General features: G+C 35.8%; 3 protein-coding genes across 3 annotated transcripts; 1 reads left to right on the top strand and 2 right to left on the bottom strand.

Moving 5' to 3' along the window:
- The first annotated feature begins 25 nt into the window (after positions 1-25).
- On the top strand, positions 26-6111 carry LOC105258483 (jouberin). The gene is made up of 6 exons (XM_011269748.3): positions 26-1547; positions 2227-2372; positions 3002-3367; positions 3625-3780; positions 4170-4621; positions 5005-6111. Exons 1-6 carry the CDS (start codon positions 65-67, stop codon positions 6011-6013), a joined length of 3612 nt encoding a protein of 1203 aa, XP_011268050.1. The 5' UTR covers positions 26-64; the 3' UTR covers positions 6014-6111.
- Positions 6112-6491: 380 nt separating this feature from the next.
- LOC105258478 (tudor domain-containing protein 7) lies at positions 6492-14535 on the bottom strand. The gene is made up of 17 exons (XM_011269740.3): positions 14083-14535; positions 12205-12361; positions 11837-12051; positions 11426-11583; positions 11082-11184; positions 10726-11013; positions 10516-10656; positions 10114-10452; positions 9852-10040; positions 9522-9782; positions 9198-9446; positions 8767-9099; positions 8435-8655; positions 7991-8192; positions 7784-7893; positions 7570-7721; positions 6492-7474 (listed from the first exon to the last, which is right to left on the bottom strand). Exons 2-17 carry the CDS (start codon positions 12284-12286, stop codon positions 7221-7223), a joined length of 3297 nt encoding a protein of 1098 aa, XP_011268042.1. The 5' UTR covers positions 12287-12361; positions 14083-14535; the 3' UTR covers positions 6492-7220.
- Positions 14536-15700: 1165 nt separating this feature from the next.
- LOC105258477 (polyadenylate-binding protein 4-like) lies at positions 15701-21965 on the bottom strand. The gene is made up of 4 exons (XM_011269739.3): positions 21228-21965; positions 19124-19434; positions 18048-18996; positions 15701-16531 (listed from the first exon to the last, which is right to left on the bottom strand). The coding sequence occupies exons 1-4, from the start codon at positions 21418-21420 to the stop codon at positions 16077-16079; spliced, it is 1908 nt and encodes a 635-aa protein (XP_011268041.1). The 5' UTR covers positions 21421-21965; the 3' UTR covers positions 15701-16076.
- Between the last annotated feature and the right edge of the window lie 398 nt (positions 21966-22363).

The following is a 22363-nucleotide window of genomic DNA, read 5'->3' as shown; positions in this document are numbered from 1 at the left end:
CGCGATACTTTTTTTCGGACGACCTTATTTTAACGCAACAAGAGTCTGAAAAGATATTGTAAGAATGGCTAAGTCCGCCGGGCCTATGAGAGGCAGAAAATTGATGAGGTCGCACAACGTATCATCCTTTTTGGAGGAATCGATGGAGAGCGCGACCTCGCCAAAGGCGACGATGAGTGTCATTGTGGACGTTCACAACGAAAATTCATTGAATCGCCAACAACGAAACGATGAGAATGGTCTCACGATCGAACTCTCGGACGATAAGGAGATTAAACAATCCTCTCAAAGCTCGAAAGTTTCTTCGCGAGCTAGCGAAGCGTCTCGGAATCGTTCCACTGATCGCGAAGCGAGGAGGAGGAGATCCTCGAACGATCATTCTCATCGATCGCATGATGAGGTAATGACGATGGTATCATTGGATCTGATAGAGGAATCTGGGAACAGGAACGACTCCCATGAGGAAAAACCGCGCCGTAGAAAGCAATGGAATGCTGCGACGAGCGAGCCAGATATGGTGGACTCTATGAAGAAGCCACCGCGGAAACGCTGGTCTAAGGACACTGGAATCATTCGATTGCCCGAGACGAGCGATGACGCGTCTCCGTTGATCGACGACTCGCGACGCAAAGTTCCGGTTCCCGCGCCGCGAACCAGCAATGCAACCCTCGTTTTCGACAATCCAGCATTTGTGTCCGAGGACGAAGTGCTTCGAATCGAAACTGATCACAATCGCGAAAGCACTAGGATCGAGATGGGAAGGATAGGAAGTGATCGTTCGAACATCGATGAAGTTAGCTCAACGTCCGGCAGTTCTTCGAGAAAGCAAAAACAAAGCAAGCAACATATCGCAATGAGTAGCGACAGTCGATCTTCAAGGACAACGAGGTCTTTGAACGGTCGGAAGAACAGCGCCGGGGAACTAGATTCGTCAACGAGTCTGGGAAGAGTCACCGATGAGGTTCGATCAAGTTCGATGGTTTCTGAAGATCGAACATCGACAAGCGGTAGAAGACTTCAATCAGAAGCGACGAGACGAGATCGATCGTCGAGAAGAGGAGAGCGATCATTGTTCGAAAAGAAGAAGCTTCCCGTCAGTGACGAAGTCATCAGCTCATCAGTTGTGAAGAATGCGATTGACTCGACTGTTAAAAAAAAAAGGAGGAAGAAACGGAAACAAGAAAAGGAAGACACGAAGAAAGATACATCTGAGAAGAGATACATCTCCGTAACAATTCATCGGGCGGACGTGCTCGAAGCCGACTATGCAAACGTGAAACGGCCGATGGTAATGGTTCACATCGTCGAGGCACGCACCGGCTCGTACTTGAAGAAGGTAGACGGCGGCTATCTTCGGCCGTTGATCACCGGCAAATTCGATTTCAGAGAGAATAGATCAATGATACCGGTCTGGGAAGAAGAACTCGTCTTCGAGTTCGACTATGATGCGATTGTGAGACGCGAGGATGGCGATCGAACGGTGATCTTCTTCGAAGTGATAGATCTTTTAAGCTTCGCTGAGGCGAGTCTCGGCTACGATAAAATCGGCAAGTTTCGTCCTCGATGTCTCTTTTATTAATAATTATTAATAATTATTAATAAATAATTATACAGGATCAGCTTTATATAGATCTTTATTATTTTATTATTATTGTCACTTAATTATTGTTTATTATAGATTTTTATTATAAAAAAAATCTTTTATATACTAAAACTGATTCTGTATATATAAATATACGATCGTTCTGTATCAATCAGACAATTAAACAACAAATTTGTTTGAAATTCTCACAGATAATGCAATGCATCTTTTCGCAATTTTAATATTGAGCAAAAAAATAATAATCAATTATTTATGTTTGCTCGAAAAGCCAATCGGTCAAAAAATACTTGTATGAAATATATGCGAATTAACTGCATTGTTACAAAAGTGATTAAAATGTATGTTAATTTCCTAATTACTCTTTTTCCTATTGCAATTTTATGTCAAACAGTTTTTTATATTTTCTTTGTAAATTATTATATTAACTAACTGATATAATATATACATTCTAAATTAAGGAAACAAAGATCTTACAACTGAAGATATTTTCAGAGAGAGTAAATTATTTGATTGTAAAATCTATATAAAATCTATTTTAATATCTGTAAGCTTCATAATAATTTTTCTACGCTTTAATTACGCTTTTCCGAAATGAAATATATTTAATTTATGCTTAATTTTAGGTAGCGAGGGATGCTGGAATAAAATTGCCTGGGGGTTTCTTAAACCCATTGGGACCAATAACATTCTTCATACGGATAAGAAAGTACGATTGCAACTTTACAGACCTAGACGAAGCTTCAAACGATACGGGAAGCACACATGCGAGGTATATTTCTCTGTTTCTCATTTGATGAATGAATTTTTGATAATCAATTCGATTTGCTATCTGGAATCTTTAAACATTTTTTTAAATTTTTAGAGAAACTATAGACAAGTCTACTTTTTGTCTACTTGCATTTTATTTGGAAAGTTCATCCTATAATAAAATTTTTTAGTCTTTATATAAATCTTTTGTTCTCTGTATATTGAAATAAATCATTTTTCTCGCGTTATTATTTATTTATTTAATAGATTGTTAAAATATATGTCGGAAATTTTCTCATTTTCTATTTGATATCCTTTATTAGAACGCATATTTCACATATCCATAAATGTTATATTTAGTATGAATTTATAAAGTATTTATTTATAAATTTATAAATCTATCATTTCGAATACGCGAATCGTGAAACGTTTATAATAATAAATTTAATTTAATTCAATGTATATAATATTGAAGAACAAGATCGTATAATTCTCTCTCTCTCTTTTCTTACTTTTGACGTCAAAAGAATTGAAGTGAGGAACCTTAAACCTAGCATTCTATATTTTTTTTTAACAGAGAAAGAAAAATTTATATCAAGTTTTGTGCTAAAACGATATCGCTATTCTATAATTATTCTTTCATATATGCAGGTATACACTTGGTGGCAGTCAAACAACAGAGATAAGTATCCGAGCAGTCTCCTGGTAACAGTGACATCGGTTCCGTCATCGAAACAGGAATCTGTGCTTTATCAACAATTGCCGTTAAACGATCTTTTCGATGACTCGCATGATTCGCAGAGGAGGCTCTCGACGGAGCGTCGTACATCGGAATCAACGATAGGTCTTCCTAAATGGGCACGACTGGCCGCCCAGTCTTGCAAAATACCAAACGAGAAAATGTTCGAGACGGAGGCGAGCGAGAACGGCTGTTTCTACGTCGCCTTCAGCAACGACGGCAAGTATCTGGCTTGCGTCCATTCCGAGGAGTACAATTATCCAATTGTCGTTTATGAGGTGCGTTCGCAATGTCGCAGATATTGAGATAAATTAGTATCGCACCTGTAGGAGAGAGAACGGAAGATGAAAAAAGAACTTTTATTTTTAAATTTCAATTTTTTTCAAGACGAAGAGAGTGTATTACGCAAAATTCAATATATTGTACCTACATCATCGTTGATACAAAAAATTATTACTTTTCATTTCACAGTGTAAATGTTTATTCGCTGAAACAACGATATCTTTGAGCCATGTGTAATTATTTTTATTTACAGATCGAGACCGGCAAAATCCACGTTCAGTTTCTCGGCCACAAAACTTTTGTGTACTCTCTAAATTGGTCCAACGACGACTATCACCTGTTGTCGGCGTCCGCAGATCAAACGGCGCGCATCTGGGATATTCGCAACCAGATTGTGCAACACATCGAGGTGATCAAGCATATCATTCTTATTTACTTTAAGATTAATGAAAGCGTAAAGTGTGCTTTCTAAATATCAATATTTTCCAAACATTCAAATAAATACAACTATGTGCATATATTTTATCGATATCGATTATCTATTTTTTAATATATTTGTGCTAAAATTTTTTACATTTAATATTTTTATAATTAAAAAATATTAGAAATATATATTTAAGAATTTTGTTATGTATTTTAGTCGAAATTTTTAAAAATGTATTATATGCAAATGATAAACGATTTTCGAGATTAAGCATTAAACGAATATATTTAGAAAAACTAACATTATATTTACAAGCTATACAATGTTAGATAAAATTGACAATTGATTTTACTCGACCATCCAATTTATTGCAGATGCTGCCGCATCCTTCGTATGTTTATTGCGCCAGGTACGCTCCCAACAAGACAATGATTGTAGCAACAGGATGTTACGATGGAGTAGCTCGCATCTGGGCAAGCGAGAATGGAAGATCGATGAAGCAAGAGTTGAGCCAGGAGTTGGAAGGCCACGAAGGTTTCGTCAACTCCATGGTCTTCCAAAAAAATGGTAATTTAATCACAGCCGACAGTGTAGGATCAATAATCCTTTGGACGATTCGCCGAAATGATAGGATGTCATCCAAGTGGGAATGGTATGTTGCGAGGAAGATAAAGATTCGCGAGATTGAAGGGGTTGTTATCAACACGATCGCTCTGCATCCCCTTGAGTCTAGACTTCTCGTGCACTCGAGGGATAATGGCCTGCGAATGGTAGATCTCGCAACCGGTGTAGTCTTGCGGAAATACAAACAGCTGAACAATCAAAGGTTTGCATTCATTCCTCAAAAATATCTTTCTCTATTTTATAATATATTATTGTAACTTTGCTTCTACTTTCCTCAGTTTTTTCTTTTGTTATTTTTATTATCTTGTCTTTCTTTTTTTATATCATACATCTTGATTTCTAGATCACATCTCAAAAATTTTTTCCATGTTCCTTTTGATTTCTTTCAATCAACTTCTATAATTTCGCTTTAACATGATCGTCGTTTTTTCTTTAAACTTTTCTCTATATATTCTGTATATATTTCCTTCATACACTTTATACTTTTATACTCTTTCATATTATTATCCCTCTTATTTCTCTCTTATTCTTTCTCGTATTATTAATTCGATCTATTAAATTCCTTATCTTTTTTTATATTCATAGAATACAATTGAAAGCCTGCATATCTCCTTGTGGTGGTTTGATCTTGTGCGGTGGAGAGAATTCTGTACTAAACGTTTGGAACTTGGAGACGGGTAAGCACGTGGCCAAATATGCTAACGATGGGCATAACTCGTCCAGGGCGATTATTACCTGCGTAGATTATCATCCCTACGACCACGTACTGGCATTTTCAACATTCGGCAATCCAACGTCAGTCCGCGTTTTGAGATTCAATAAGAATGCAAGTGGCAGTGACGTTGGATTAAATCTTTTTACGGAGGATACATCGCGAACTTGCGATAATGAAGTGATCATGAATGTATCGGAATATCCTCTATCCCGACAGAGTAAACTTGATGGCGGCTCGACAGCGAGGAAAGAGATCTTTTCGTCTTCTTATCGCCCCGCGAACGATCACATAATGATTCAGATGGAGAACGATGATGGTGAGCGATCGTGGGCGACGCTCCGCCGTTTGAAAGAAATGGAACGATGCTGGAGGGAGAAGAGCCGGAATCGCTTGCATTGTATTATCGAAAAAATTGACTCGATGCTATCCAAGAGTTCAATGTTCTTCGAGGATGAAGGCGAACGAGTTTCCAGCCGGATAAACGAGCGTAGTCATTCCTGGAGCCGCTCAAATACTAGCACATCTAGCAATATCACTTCTAAAGGAGACATACTTCTTAAAAACAGTGCTACAAATTTCCTTAGATTTCACCAGGATGATCCTAACGAGGACAACGCACAATCTAGTTTGGCGAGTCTCTCTAAGAATCAAAATTGTTCCCGCAACTCAATTTCAGAGTCTCCGGAAAGAACGAACGCGCTCGAGCGTCTAAGCTCTCCGGACAGCGCCGGGACTTATGTCATAGAAATGCAAGATTTGAATGAAAATGACAAAATCGACAAGGTGTCAGTCATAGCCGAAAAGGTAGATTCCACTCGTTTGAGCGATAGTTCGCTGGCCAGCAATGTCACATTTATCATAGAGAACGAGCGAACATGAGTAATCTTTCTATTATGTTTTTCATATTAGTCTTCTTTTTAACACAAGAGATACATATGATATTTCTGTCATGTAGCGTACACAATATTTTAATTATATAAATAATATAAAGGTATAAAATGCACACATGGAGATAAAAATTATTGTACATAAATTTTATTTTATGTGTTGCAACTCTATCTCTCGCTTTCTTCAATTTTAGATTAATAAAAAAATAAAAATATATATTTGTTACAAATAAACCTCGCAAGAATTTCTAACAATACGCTTATAATATGGCAATAAGATAAATTATTCCAATTCAGAGTCATGTGGAAGCGACTAATTATATGTTTAAACATGAATAATATATGCGTATATGTGCGCGTGCGCTGCACACGATACAGTTAATGTTTTATATATGTGTGTGTGTGTGTGTGTATATACATATACACATATATGTATATATATACACACATATATATGGAATGTCATTATGTTTAATTAATTATTATACACAGCCAATCTCCTTGTCGTTTGACAATCATACTGTTTTGTTTAATATCATGAAACGGTCACTAAGTTAAACAACGACAAAGAAATTAAAAAGAACATAACATTTTTGTTAAGGAATACTTGACATGAATAATATATATAATAATGCTTCCAAAATTATATAATAAAACTTGACATCTAAATAAACTTTATGTTATAACCGTAACAGTAATACATCTCTGTTTAACTGTGCGATAACATAAATGTAATTAATAATAAAGAATGATAAAAGCCGAAGAAAAAATAACACATGTTTATATACTCATAAACATAAGCTTTTAAACAAATTAATAATAAAATAGCGCTTCCTTACTACTTAATAACTCAAATCCTGCTATGCACATTGTAATCTAGTATGTCCGTATTTTCTAATATTAAAAAGAAAAAAATATAATTTCCGAACAATGAAATGCGCATTCGCGGAGACAAATTCAAATAACGTTAAATAAAATTTAAATATTCGCTAGTTATCCTTCTACATTGTTCACATGCGTGTCGTATCGTTACAGAAAAAAGTAATAAAAAAATAGTAGAAATATATTCACGCATTACCCTTTTATATTCGAGTACTCGCGGTTATGCGAGCGATACGTTACTGTGCCATTATAAAAGGATAACAATAATGCGATAAGAAAAATAAATTGTTTCTTGCACTCATTAACCGATAAACAAGCTAACTAGATGCAAAATAATCCTCGTATCCATTAATATATTTGGCACGTTTTTCCTCCACCAATATTTTATCGATGTATATGTCTTTTTCGGTACTGACATCGATTAATCTTAAGCCCAGCACAGTACCGTTGGCCGGCGAGAGATGGTCAAATACCGATTCGGCGACTACTGAGACAAAATTCTTATCAAGCACTAAATCCTTAAACCTGACACAGTCGTTTACCGTCCAGTCAACATTTGTCGGCTCTATTCCTGCCATTGTTATATAAAAAAAGAGATCATTAAAATTTATATAAAGAAGAAACGATTCAAAAGAAGAAAAAGAACAACTATATATTCTTTCTTACCGATAAGTTTAGCTTTCACGGCTTGATACGGTAGCTTCATAAAATCACTCTTCAACGGCTGTAAGCTATTGCGCGACACTATTGTTACGTCCCCAAAATCGCAGAAATATATGGATACTTCGTTTTCGCTAATAATATTAGTGACATACACTCTGAAACGAAATCGTTATTAATCGAGTCTTTTTTACATTGCAAGATTGAATATATCACATACCTGTACCAATCTTCTCGAAATTTGCCCGCATAGAGCTTGCCCTCGCCAACAATTTCTATTGGCGGACCATCGTACTCGTGGCAGTATCTTTGCAGCTCATTCATCATCATCTGAGAATGAAATGAGATGTAGCATGAAAATTCATCCTAATTCATTTGGCTAATTATCGATTTAAACTTTAATGTGTATATGTATGTGTATATGTACCTTCAATTCCCTCGCATCATTCAACGGTTGCACAATAAAATGTCCTGGATGCGCTGCTAATGTTACGTGAACATCAAAATATTGACCAACATCTGAGATGGTGGGTGGATTTAATTTAACAATAGACTCAAGAACGCGAGAATTCCTACGCTCTATACGTTTCTTTGATAATTTAATATTATTGTTTCCATCTTCGTTGGTTCTGCAAATACAAAGTGTATATATGTGTATGTGTAAAGTATTTTTAGATAGATTCATAAAGTCAATAAAAAACTGTAAAGAAGTAAAATCAAAGCTATATAATATACAGTAAAATAGAATGATAAAGAAATATGGGATAAAAAATATGAAGATGAAAAATTCAGAAACAAAGATACAAAAATATAAGGCAGGAAGATGCAGTATCACAAATATTCGACAAGAAATGAAAACATAAATATTTACTTTAATAATTCATTATCGTAAATTAATGATGTATTTATAGAGGCCAGCATGTTACTCGGTCCAATTCTCTTGAAAATCTCCACTATTGGGATTCCGGATGAGCTAATTTTGATGATCCTTGCCACAAGTAGATCAGTATCTGATACCAGTTCGCAGAATCTCGCCACGAGCTTTCCGTTGTACTTCGATTGATCGAGGTGGTGCAGAAAGATCTGTATTGCCTGATTTTTCGTGTGTAAATATATCCACAAGTATTAATTATATCATCCTTACAAAATACTGAAGATTGAAACTCGACGGAGATTGGTTTTAATAACAAACAATAAATTTACCTGCGGCGGAATGTAGTGCAGAGCATTCGTCTCATTCGTGAACAGATCTCTTTTCGATATCGTGACAGTTTTACCAATATCGAACAAAAACACTGTTACTTTATCCTTGTCAGGCATGTCTTTCACTCGCGCTCTATACCACTGCGAGTCCCATTTTGCAAAGTATACTTTAGTAAAATGAATCGTTTCCCTTTCTAAAGATGTCGTGTTGTTTAGGAGTATTTGTGACAAGGCTTCGTTATGCACTAGACTTTTCATGAACGAATTTAATTGTGCATATATCTTTCCAGATTCATCTATGTGAGTAATATATAACTCGATTAGTTGTCCAGTCTGCAATGGAAGAATAATTAATATGTATATAGAGAATATATAAGAAAAGAATTGTAAGATTGAGATTGAATAACTGCAATACAAATTTTCAAAATTACTTGTATCTTGGACGCGATGCTAATATCTCTTAAAATCCTGTCGGATAAAACTTGATTAACATCTATGTATTTGCCTTCTTTGCTAATATCATAAAAAGTCACTTTTGTATACGAGCCATACTCGTCGGCGTTCGTGCCATGCACTTTCGCTGAAAACATATTCTCAACCAAAAGATGATTTTCAATCTCTGGAACTAATTGGGTATAATCGCGAAATTCTTCTAATCCCTCAAGAGCTACTCTGATCGCCTATATAAGATAAAAACATGCGCAGATACAATATACAAAAAACAATTAAAATAAGAAATACGATTGAAATATTACTTGAGCTGGAAGACTGCAGAATTTCTTGTCTAAAGGATGTAGCATATCAGGTTTATATTGTTCGTCATAGCCCTCGTCAATAAAGAAAACTGTAGCGAGTCCAGTCTCGAAGTCAAAATCTATACATTGAACTCGGCGCCAATAGTTTTCCTCGAAAATGGCATAAAAATCGCCAATGACACATTCCGTTGATAGCATTGAAGTCGGTTTTTTCTTATCGTAATGCTTTGTCATTTCCTTTGTCATTTCGACGAAATTATCCTGGAAAAAATAAAGGGGAAAAAGTAAGATACTTGTAAAAAGAAAGTAAACAGATAATACTATACTTACATTATTCTCACCCAAGCGGACCCAAATTTCGACGGTGCTTATGATGCAAGTGATATACACCTGCCAAGTAGTCATCTTCGGTACTATCAGTTTACCAGGTGCGGCAGGTCCAATCGGGTTCAATTGTATTTTCTCATTAAGCGAGAAGGTATTTTCGACGGCATTCTTAAGTGGGGTAGAATTACTTCGCTAAAAAAGAAAAATAGAAAAGTTAAATTTCGATAAAAAGAAAATTGAATTATAGCGCACATATATATATTACTTTCAAAGTCGGCAAGACTCGGCAAAGTATTGTTAAATCGCCGACGCTCTTCTCTTGATTTATATCCACGCATTCTTCAATAATCCTTTCCCAGTTGTGAGGTAGGGCCTCTTTATATTGCTCGCAGTAATATTCGGGTAATAGGTGCATAAAAACTCCGCTATGATGTTGGGTCACAATGTTCAGAATACGCTTCATCACCAATTTCTCATCGACAGTCGTTATCTCGGGACTCGACAACTTAGTAAGATTCACTAGAGCCAAACGTGCTGCGATTTTTTCGGCTTCCTCTTCGGATGCCGCGTCTTCCGGATACGTATGAAACGTGTGTGCACCGACCTGCAATATGATATTCATCAATCTGTTAATGTCGAAAAAAGAGAAAAAAAAAATTATGTCTACCTTTAAAGTGGCATAAATGATAATCTTAGAAGAATTTCTTTCTTTTTTCGAATGCATCTTATATACCGGTGATGGTAGATTCAATTTGTCAGCATAAATCTGTAAATCCTTCCTAGGATCGGAAATCTGCTGTGACATGGTCTACAAAAATGATTTGATTGAAAAAAAATGTTTAGCTTCATTGAAGAATATTCTAATTGATATTCTTACCTGCAATTGATTTAAAATCGACGGGATAGATAAAGATGTATGACCGTTATTATAGCTATTAATCAGCGGCGAAGGCATGATAGGAGTACTTTTAAGAGGAGAGACTTTGAGTCTCTCACTCAGTTTCGAGGGTTTGAGCTCTACAGTCTTTGGTTTCAAATTTATCACAGGCGACGCTGCTGTCTTGTCATTTAAAACTTTGCACTTTAAATCTTCGATAGTCTTACAATTAGCAACACTTTGGTTCAAAATCGTTATATTCGAATTTGTCGCGTTATCTGTCAGTCTCTGAAATTATTAATACATGATTAATATTTAATGGATTTTTATTGAGAGTTTGAAACACTTGCACTTACTTTAACAGGAGAAACTGGCGGTGTGGTCGGAACAAAGCTTGATTTCTCGTTATTAATCGATAACGGACACTGTACAATAGTTTCCATGAGTGGTAAAATAGGTCTAAAATATTATTTTTGTTATAAATAAATAAATAAATAAATAAATAAATAAATAAATATATATATATATATATATATATATAATATATAATTTCAAAATTATAAACAATTTTAATCGACTAAGAACAATTACAATTTCGTGTATATAAATTTTTAACTATTAGGAATAAAACAACATATTAAATTATATATATGATAAAAGATATTTGTGTGAAAAAATATTTTATTTTTTTTTCAAATACCTGCTGAAATCTGTATACAAATTGCTTTTCCCAGGTGTTGATTTAGTGAAGGAACCATGAGAATTTACGTAATTATTCTTAATAGGTTGAAAGCCATTGAAATTATTTTTATTACTACCAGATAAAAAACCTTTGGTAGTGTGTCGAGGTGGTGTCCACTGAAAAAGAATTCTATATAATTAATTGTGGCTACATAAAAAAACTAACTTTTTTTTCACCTCAGAACAAACATAAAATAATAGTTTTCAAAAATTTGTTGCAACAAGTACATTGCAAAATACATAGATTAGATAATCGTTGAATTCTCTTTCGCTTTTTATATTGATCAATTAACTTGGTGAAACAGTATACAGTATATTTTGACAACATAATTATATTCTCTTGAAAAATATAAAATATCGATAAGTATACTTTTTTCGGTTGAGGTCGTATTTTTCGTCGCGCCTTTTGTCGTGAAATTAATTTCGTAAGATGTGCTGTAGATTTGGAAGGCGTAGCTTCCACATACAATTCTCCATTTTTTCTTGTCACAGTAACTTCTGGTACATTACGTATAAAATCTTCAACAGAGGAATATCCAAATTTTTTGAAGGGTAGCGGTTCTCCTGCGATCGTGCGGTAATCCGCTGTAAGAAAAGTTTTTTGTCAACCTTTAAAATGATGTATAAATTAATACGATATTAAAAAATGGCATATTATAAGATTACTACTATTAATATTCCTTAAAATCGTGCACTAAAATATAATAATAAATTTATAACAATAATTTCATTATTTACCTCTTAAATTATCTAATTTGATACCACCTTTGCTTGATATCAAACATGATCGCAAATTCTTCACAACTTCGTCTTGATCCATGATAATTCTCTCTCATAAAAGAGAGAATACAGGAAGAGATGTATTTAAATCTCTTAGATATCTTAATTGATCGATCTGAAAGAAATTTTATAGATAAACCAATAATATTGTAACAAAATAATTGTTTATCTGCTAGATTTTAAGACAAAATCAAGCAATAAATGAATAAATTATACTGAAAATAAAAAGATGGAAACCATAGAATCTTTCATTAAATTTTGATTGTTATATCGTCACATGTTGAATCTTTATTGAAATAATAGCCTCTTACAATGCTCTCATAAGAAGAAGTAAAATAATATGTAAGAGCTGAAGATGGAGAAACAGAAAGAGATCTGTAGAACCTGCGGATACAGCAAAAAAGTGATAAGATATCAGGAATGTACAATCAGGCGTTTACAATTGCTGCTATTGCTAAGGTACATTTTATTAAATTTTGACATTATGTACTAATAGTTAATAATGAGTTATATTTTATCACGCAAACATTTGCAAAAACATTTTATAAAGTAAAATAACAAAATCTGTAATATTTAGAACTATATAAAATATGATGTAACATGCATATAATATTTAATAAGAAATCAAAATTTGGACAGGATACAAAGATATAGATAATTAAAAATCCTTGTTATTAATATTTGTCTATAACTCTCCTTCTTAGAAAACTAACATTATTTAATTATACATTATCTAATTGTACACAGATAAAGGAAAAGAAAGATGCAAAAAAAATATATTTCTAAATTCACATAACAAATTTTATTTTTCTTTCATTGATCTAATTATTTAATATGTTATATATATAATGTATATAATAATTAAAAAGTAATACTTTCATTAATTTTTTATATTTTATTTTTGTATACTTAAAAAAGACAATGTAATCAAATACATAAAATAAGATATTCACAAAATAGTGTTCCTTTGTATTTTTTCCTATGTTAAAAGATTACAATTTTCATGGTATTATGTGTATTAACCTTTTAAGATTGCATAAGAATCATAATATTGTTTTCAAAAATAAGAGAGGAAAAAGTAATTAAAAAGTTTTAAACACGCACCTTTCCTTAAATTATACCTTGTTTTAAAAGAGAAATACTTTGACAGATCAAAAATAAAATAAGATTCGATCAATGTTTGAAAAATTATTGCAAGTGAATAAAATTGCAAATGGAAATATACAGTTAAAAATGTATGTAATTAAACTGGTATACTCTTGAATTTAAAAAAATTCGAAAAAAAAAGATTATTTCAATTGCTTTCTGTATACAAGATAGCTAATAAAAAAAATAGAAATTCAAATTTGCGCTAGAATTTTTGTCGGAAAATAAATTTTTGAAACAAACGGAAAACAAAATTTAATCCCTGTTATAATGAAGAATGCCGGTTATCTTTTATCTGAAATATCTACAAGAATTGTTAATTGGACACCTTGTATATACCTCGAAAGCAATATTATGCAAATTACAGTTCATATGTATCTTCGCGGTTATACATTGAGAGAGAACAATGTCGACCGCGCGCCTAAAGAGATTCGGGTCGACGAGACCGAAAGGACGACGCAAACAAACGCCCGACCTCGCTCGAGCGAGGTGTCGGGTTTCCTCACCGTGTGCATTGCCATATGCAACGTAATTAACGGTAACGGACGATCGAGAGGACAGAACGACGATCTCCCGGGGTGGCGTATCGCCGCGATAAGTCGGCCGATCAAGCCGGAACGAGGTCGTCAGCGGTGGACGACGAATGTACGTTACGTGCAGGAATGTACGGATCTCTTTTTACGCGTTTACCTCTTCTCGATTCGCGCGCGACGAATCGCTGGCGACGCAAGTCGGACGGTTGGATCTCGTCGACTTGGTCGTCCGGAGGATCGTGAACCGCGCGACCGCGGCTTTCGTCGCTCTTCCTCGAGCCGGTTCCTCGAATGCAGAGTATTTCCTTGGGAAGACAGAACGCACGTACCAAGCACGACTGACGGACTGACGACTGACTCGATCCTCGATCGTCCCGTCGATGTTTCACGAGAGCCGCGCGCTTTCGCGGAATCTGTCTCTCTCTCTCTTTCGTCTCCCACGCGACAGCCTATCCCGCTCACCGAAGTGGGTCGCGGTTACCAATCATGCGTTCGCTTCTTCTAAGCCGAGCTGACATTCGCTTCCGCGCGAATTTTTTTAAACCGTATGGCTATCCTTAAAGCAATCTCCAACGTTTTTATTTTAATTTTTGTCGAATCTAGGATATAAAGAGCGATGTATAAAATTTCTTTCTTAAGCTTTTTCATTTTTTTATTTTTTAATTCAAAGTAATTTGAAATAAAATTTATTGGAATTTGTTACAAAAATTCTATCTCGCATCAGGTTTAATCAGGATCGTACGAATGGAATATTACATCGATGTATCGTATATCTCAAACGTTAAAAGAAATAGAAACATAAATACATGACATTAAAATCGCAAAGTACTAGAACAATTGTCATTTTTCTCCTCTCGATTCGCTCAACCTCGTATCTTGTTTCGAGTGTAAATCAATTAGTACTTGGTGTGTAATCGTAAAATCAAAGAATTTATTATACTGGAAAAAAAAGAATACATATTCGAAATCCAAAGCAATATCGCGCGTACACTAGGCGCGTAGGAAAGAAAAAAAATGGAACTTCTTATGAACTGATGACATCATTAATCTCTTGTTATCGCTAGAGTATCATTTTACACAAGAGTCTGCGACAATCGCAGAACGTAAGACGAGCCGAGTATAACCGTTATTTATCTTTCGATAAACTATAGGGAAACTGAAGAAGGTAAGAAGAAGGAAGAATACTCGAAAGAAATGCTACGCCTTTTTCTCTCGATCTTTTCTTAAATTAAAAATATATGTTGAGGAAAGGAAAATACGCAGGGAAAATTTAAAAAACTGCGATCAGCGGACGCAATAGTTGCAGATACTGTTGAGCAACAATTGTCACTTAATGATTGATACATATCTTCAGGTTTTTAGGCTCGGTTGCATCAACGTTATTTTAGCTGTAAGTGAAATTTAAATATATGTCTATCTTTATCTTTCTTTCTAAATAAATAAAAACATATATTTAAGTTTCGCTTAAAGCTAAAATGATGTTGGCGCAACCTTATACATCGAATAGTTTTTTTTCTGAAACTGATCGTCTAACCGTTACGTTCGCCGAACGCGCTTTAATCTATTTTTTAAATTTTTATTTTTATTTTTAATCGGACTTTTTGAAAACAATATTCAATTATTTTAAATTTACAATTAAATTGATATAAAATTACATTATCTTTGTTTCGTTTCTTTTTATTTTCTTTTTCTGAATATTTCTATTTTTTTCTGAATTTGTATATAATTGAGTTAATATAAAATTACATATAATAATCTCTCTTTTTTTTCATTCCCTTTTTTGAAGTAGACGCGATTAAACTTTTATATTTAAATTCTAAATATGCTTATATCTATAAATATTTTTACGTAATAAATTTACTTTCAAAAATAGACAGCGATTTGTAAATAACTGTTGTTAATTAACGTATCAGAGTAAAAAAAAAGAAAAGAAAAACATAAATATATTTTGAAAGAAAAATTTATTAGTGTAAGTCTTTTTTATATGCATTTTACATTCAAATATGTCAAATTAGTCGCGTCTAATTCAGAAAAAATAAAAATAAAAAAAGAGAGATTATCATATGTAATTTTATATCAATTTAACTATATATTTAAAACAATTGAATATTGTTTCCCGACAAAAAGTCTGATCTCACAAAGCACGGTCTCTTATTCCTTTTTCGGTGCAACAGCTTGTTTGGCCTGATGAGCCTGTAACACGGCCACGGCCTCCTCGACCTTGGCTTTCAAGGATTCGTTGTGCTCCAACATGTGAAGCAGCTCGCTGTTATCGATCTCCAACAGCATACCGGTGATCTTGCCGGTTAATGACGGATACATGCATTGAATGAGCGGGAACAATCGTTCGCCGAGCATCTGCTTCTGCTCTTGAGGTGGCGCCGCAGCTAACATCGACGCTGTAAGCGGCTCCTGGCCTTGAATATGTACGGCCTGCTGCACCGAAGGGCCGCTCGGTGCAGGTAACGCCATAGCCGTCTGCGGCGGGTTACGCATGTTCGCAGTGTATTTGTAATTCGGCGGACGACTCTGACCGGGCGAAACCCCGACAGCGGGCCCGGCCATGGAACGGCTTTGCATGTTGGCGCCACCAACTGCTTGTTGACCTTAAAGGAGAAGAAAAGATATCAATTGTGCGTGAACTCTCACGATAATAAAACTAAATATAATTGTTACATTACATCTATTACAACAATGCTCGAGGCAGTTGTCTATTGTCAACTTAGAAGAGTAATGGTAAACATCAGATGTTGAACGAATGTATCATTTTAATGTTTTCCTGGGAATAACTTACTATCTTTGATAATTAATGATTGATATAAAAAGTAGTTATAAGAATCAACTGCAATTAAAAAATAAGTTTTTCAGTTATGTCGATAGTAAAGATTATTTTCGAATCGCATGATTTTAAATATCATTATACCAATACACACATAAAATCGATGAACTTTAAGCTTTATTTACAGTATACTATAAACATAATTCAAATAACATAAAAACAAGATATTTCAAATGTATACATCCGCGTACCCTCAATTCCGTTGAAGACTATACCGATTACATTTCTGTCACTCTTCATATAATTCTTTCTCGCTACATTATTTATAATATATTTTGAAAGTTTCGAATAGCTTCGCGAGTCGTGAAAATCTTGAATGTTTTGATATTCTTAAAGATCAATCATTGTCGCAACACATATTAAATGTTCTTATACATCTTTCTACACATGTAATTTTAAATATATATAAGAATTATTTATAATTTCAATTTAAGCAAGCATTTAATTAGATTGGATAATTATTATATAGTTAACTCATCCAACTATATAATTAACTATCATTTTACAAATTAGAATTCGAGACTATAATATCGATTTAATTCGTAAAATCTATATTATTAGTCATTTTAAACTGATGCATAAAACTCACAGACAAAAAATTAACGATTTATCTTGCTTATTTTAATATCCTTTCTTTATAAATATTCTTTGGAAGTATACACAGCTTTTTTTGGAATTAGTCACTATTTAAGTCTTTTATTTAGGTTGAGAAAGATAATTATGATGTTAAAATTTTGTAATTTGTTTGATAACAAAATAATCACATATATAAATATGGAAATAGTATTACAGAAAATTCGATGATGGACTCATATAGATTGCATAATCTTTACAATAAATGATAAAATTACTTAAAAAAATAAGCTCTTTTATTACATATAAAAAAATATAAATAATAAAAATATATCTCCTTCCTTAACATATTCTATTAAAATCATTTTCCATTTTCAAAACAAATATAAATAGAAAATAGATTTAGTCGACAAAGATAATCTCTTTTTTAAAAAATCCCTTCCAAAAAAATTAATTCAAGAAAATATTTCTATTCGTCCATGGTTTTTAAAATATTAAAAGTCTCCAAGTTTTCTAAGGATTCGAAGCAGTCTAAAGTGTTCCGAATTTTTGTAAGATAATACGAATTTTTATCTAAATTTGTGATAAGATATACTTTGATACAATAAAATGAATACAAAGTGAGATGATGGTAACGAAAACCTAAGAATAAACTTGAATCATAGGCGTTGTATATAAACGCTGATTACCTTTTTTGCTTCTTTTCATACCTGTGATAGGTCTGGCGGACATGCTGTTACGCAAGGCGCCAGCCTGTGCGGCGGGGGCACGCGGCGCCGCTCGGAAGGGAGCAGATTGCATCGATGCGAATCCGGAATTTCCGGTCTGCGCATTTGGTCGTACTTGATTCGGTTGCGCTGGCCAGCGCGGAGTGGCGCGGATCTGAGCCATCTGAGCGGGACCATAGAAGCGTTGCGGTTGCGGCAACGTGGGAACAAAGTAACTGCCGGCATTGCCCGGCTGGAATATCTGGCCCATTTGTTGCATGCGTACGTTCGCCATGCGTTGCATGTATTGAGAGGCGAGATGCGCTTTACGATCCTCCTTCCGCTGCGCCAGAGCGACGTAGAGTGGCTTCGAGCCCACGATTCTTCCATTCATCTCCGTGACAGCCTTAGTGGCCTCTTCAGGCTGCGAGAAACACACGAAACCGAAACCCTTACTACGACCCTCTTCCATCATTACCTTCGCGGATGTGATCGTGCCAAACGGTGTAAATTCCTTGCGCAGACGCTCGTCGTCGATCGTATCGTCCAGATTCTTCACGTAAAGGTTCACACCCTGGTAACGATTCAGTCGTTCGATCTTCAGCTGTTCGAACTTTCGCTTGAGCTCCTGTTGGCGCTCCGCTTTCTTCTGGGCGCGGCCGACGTACATACACTTGCCTTCAGAGATGTCCTTGCCGTTCAACTCGAGCACCGCCTGCTCGGCCGCATCCGGGTCCTCGAAAGCGACGAATCCAAAGCCGCGCGACTTGCCGTCGTCCTTGCTCATCACTTTATGACTGGTAATGGTCCCGTATTTCTCGAACATCTCTTTAAGTTTGTCGTCCGTCATATCTTCACCAAAGTTTTTCACGTAGACATTCGTGAATAGCTTGGCTTTCTCGCCCAATTCCTTTTCGCGTTCCTTGCGTGGGATAAATTTACCGACGTACACCTGTGCGTGCGATTCGTTCCAATTTCGAAGGAAAAAAAACACAAAAAAGAAACATGTTAGTATCGAGTAAGTAAATCGATTGAATCTTTTGTTTTAATAATAAGGAATAAAAAGTGTGAGACTTTACCTTCTTGCCGTTCAATAACATGCCGTTAACCTTGTCAATAGACTTATTGGCTGCCTCCTCGGTCTCGAAATGGACGAAACCGTATCCTTTAGAGGCGCCCGACTCGTCCTGCGCAACCTTGCAGCTTAATATGTTACCGAAAGCGGAGAATGTATCATACATTGCTTTATTGTCTATGTTTTTGTCTAGATTCTTTATGAATACATTTCCGACGCCCGATTTGCGTAGGGAAGGATCACGCTGGGACCACATGATTCGAATAGGCCGCCCCTTTATCATGTCAAAATTCATAGTATCGAGGGCGCGTTCGGCTGAAACATAAATATCCATATAAGTATATTTAATGTGCAAAAATTCTCCTGTGGAATATAAAATAAAATTTTAATGTGGTGTTGTAAAAAAAATTTATGTCTTATCATTAAATAAATTTATGCGCGAATGTACAAGTGTCGTTTTGCGCGATTAAAAAGATATATCTGTAAAAATTATTTAACTGTAAAATTAAATTATCAAATTAAATTGACATTTTTTTTTATGTTTTCGTTCATCGATATCAAAAGAATTTTTTTTATATGATTTCGTTCATCGATATCAAAAGAAGTAAACACTTGTCTGATAAGAAAATCCGAGAAATATTCGATTATAAGGTGATAATAAAAGAAAGTCTGAAATAGCATTGAATTGATAACAAAGGAAAAGTCAATAAATTCGAGCGACATAAAATTTCACGAAAGAAACAGACGGAAAAAGCGGAATCGAAAGTTTCCGTTTCGAATCTCTATTTATATGATAGAAATCCAAGGTTAAGGGTAAAAAAAAAAGGTAAAAGCTGTTTATTTTTTACGACCAAAAACAGGACCATATACTCGTTTCTAGGTCTTTTCGTATATTTTTTATTGTACTTTCTGTATTTTCAGAGTGAAATTTAGAGAAGTTATTTAACTTGGAATTTTTATGAAAAAGTAGAGATATAATTTAGAAAGTACGTCAAAGGTTTCTTTTTCTCAGTATTTTCTATTTTCTTTTTTGTAATATATTTGATGGTAAATTATAAAGCTAATAAATCTCTATATAAATTATAGAGATTTATTCATTTTCATTACATTTCCTACATTTTGCTTTGACATAGCTATTTTATTTTTAAAATGCAAGAAAAGCAGAATACTGAATTAAACCAAAAAATCTAAGTATGAAGAAGAGTGTAGATAAAAGTGTAATAATTGACAAAGGAGAAAATATCTAATATATTGTTGTTGGTCAGTTTCTTTGTCGTTTTCGTCATCGAAATGCCTGTAGGTAGAAGCCCAAAGAACAAGCATAATAGAAAGATAAAAAATTGTTTTCAGCTTTCCTCTCTTTGTTTCTTTGCCGGCGGATATACTCGTCCTTTGTATCGCCGCGTGGAACAAGTCCGAAGGTTAAATAAGAGTGGGGGACATTCTTTGATTTTTGTTTTCAACGGACATCTGGAATATTTTCTTCTTTTATCTCGCTCTTCGTAATCTTCGTATCTCGAATTCCGCGGAAAAAGGACGCACACGGACGAAAACTAACAAGTTATTTTAGAAAAATCAGTCTCCTCGATATAAGAAGCAAAGGACACGCGCTCGTCGTCGAAAAGCGCAGGATCCACGTTTGCCTGCACGGCTGCATCTTTTCTAGATTTCTCTTCCCGCCTCCCTCTCTTTCTAGACCATTTTCATCTTACACGCGCGAATCGCGTGAAAAGCGCGGGGCGACGCGTGCAGAGCTGAAAATTCGGTTCCAATTTCACGCGACCGCGATCGTGGAATTTTCGATTTCTCGGGAAAAAAATGTAAAAAAGAATAAAAAAAAAGAAAAATGAGAAACACCCTTTTTTCCCATTGTCACGAGGCGGTTTAACCGTTAACTGCCATGACGGAACGACAAAGACGACGGCGCGAATCCAACATGGCGTACGGTAACAGAACAGCAGGCACGTAACACGCGGCACGTGTGTGAGGCACATGCAGCAGGCGGTCGCCATTTGCGCGCGCGCGCGAGGCTCCACGTTGCGTCACTCGCGATGACACGGGACAGCGCGTAGAAACGTAGAGAGATAAATCGCAATGCGATGACTCACCGTCAGCCGGTTGTTGGAAGTTGACATATGCGTAGCCGAGCGAGCGACGGGTGATCATGTCGCGGCATACGCGTATCGACAATACGGGACCCGCCGACGAGAACTTCTCAAACAACATCGCCTCGGTGATGTCGGTGTGCAGGTCGCCCACGTAGAGCGAGGCCATCGGGTAGTTGGGCGCTCCGGGATTCATGCTGGCGGCTGCGGAGTATCTTGCTTCTTCGAGCTCTCACCAAAGGGAAAGAGAGAGAGGAGGATGGATGGAGAGATAGAGAGAGAGAGAGAGAGAGAGGAGATATACCAATATGGATGGATCGAGCCGCGCTCCTTCCGAGATTCCCGATTCCAAATTTCCTTTGGCTTCGCGAGCGCCGAGGATTTTTCGCTTCTCGCCCCCTCCGCTTCGCCTCTTCCGCCGCCTCTTCTTCCTCGCAATATGGCTCGTCCTCTTTCCGACTTTCCGCACCGAGTCCTCTTGTCTTCGTGCTCGCGTCGCGTCCCGTCACTCGCACACTGCCAGGGTTACGACGGTTTTCGCCTACGGTTTTGCGATTTTTTTGTATGCGTTTTTTCGGAGACTTTTTTACTTTTTTTTTGGGGTTTTTCTAGAAGAGTTAGTTTCACGAATGAACGTAGGTTGTGTGGCCTATTTCAGCGAAAGAGGAGACACACAACCAAACGTGAACACAACTCTACTCTTACTGAGGCAGAAGAGCGTCGTGGACAGTCACAGAACTTCCTGCGCGCATTTATATACCCGGCCGCGCAACCGTCTCGTCCACTTCCGGCGAAGTAGTCCCCCTTCGGGATTCAGCGACATCTACGATTAGGGATATTTGCGTTTGGCCAACCTCGTGTAGCGTCCGTAGATTTGGGACTAGATAGGCAAAAGGGGTTTTGATTGGCTGAACGTGTTGTAAGAGAGACGATTAGTTTACCCCGATTGGCTATCGAATAAAAAATTTCTAGGGTTCCGAAAGTGTGTTATTTTCACGAACTGATTGGCCTTTTTGAATGATCGGGTAGTTTACTAGACGTCACTGACCAATCACAGCCATTCTTCTGAAGAATGTATGTTACATTCTTCAGAAGAATGGCTGCGATTGGTTAATAACGTCTAGTAAACTACCCCTAGG

The sequence above is a fragment of the Camponotus floridanus genome, unplaced genomic scaffold (assembly GCF_003227725.1).
Source record: "Camponotus floridanus strain SB8 unplaced genomic scaffold, Cflo_v7.5 scaffold70, whole genome shotgun sequence".
In the NCBI taxonomy this organism is placed as follows: domain Eukaryota; kingdom Metazoa; phylum Arthropoda; class Insecta; order Hymenoptera; family Formicidae; genus Camponotus; species Camponotus floridanus.
The sequence above is the reverse complement of the archived record's forward strand: the minus strand, read 5'-3'. Positions and strand labels throughout refer to the sequence as shown.

Coding starts and splice junctions, on each gene's coding strand:
- LOC105258477 (XM_011269739.3), bottom strand. CDS start 21,420: ATGAATCCCGGAGCGCCCAACTACCCGATGGCCTCGCTCTACGTGGGC. Junction 18,997..19,123: donor TGTTATTGAACGGCAAGAAG/GTAAAGTCTCAC, acceptor TCGCACGCACAG/GTGTACGTCGGTAAATTTAT. Junction 16,532..18,047: donor GTCCGCCAGACCTATCACAG/GTATGAAAAGAA, acceptor TTCTCCTTTAAG/GTCAACAAGCAGTTGGTGGC.
- LOC105258478 (XM_011269740.3), bottom strand. CDS start 12,286: ATGGATCAAGACGAAGTTGTGAAGAATTTGCGATCATGTTTGATATCA. Junction 12,052..12,204: donor CAAATTAGATAATTTAAGAG/GTAAATAATGAA, acceptor CTTTTCTTACAG/CGGATTACCGCACGATCGCA. Junction 7,475..7,569: donor CGTGAAAGCTAAACTTATCG/GTAAGAAAGAAT, acceptor TAACAATGGCAG/GAATAGAGCCGACAAATGTT.
- LOC105258483 (XM_011269748.3), top strand. CDS start 65: ATGGCTAAGTCCGCCGGGCCTATGAGAGGCAGAAAATTGATGAGGTCG. Junction 2,373..3,001: donor ACGGGAAGCACACATGCGAG/GTATATTTCTCT, acceptor TCATATATGCAG/GTATACACTTGGTGGCAGTC. Junction 3,368..3,624: donor ATCCAATTGTCGTTTATGAG/GTGCGTTCGCAA, acceptor TTTTATTTACAG/ATCGAGACCGGCAAAATCCA.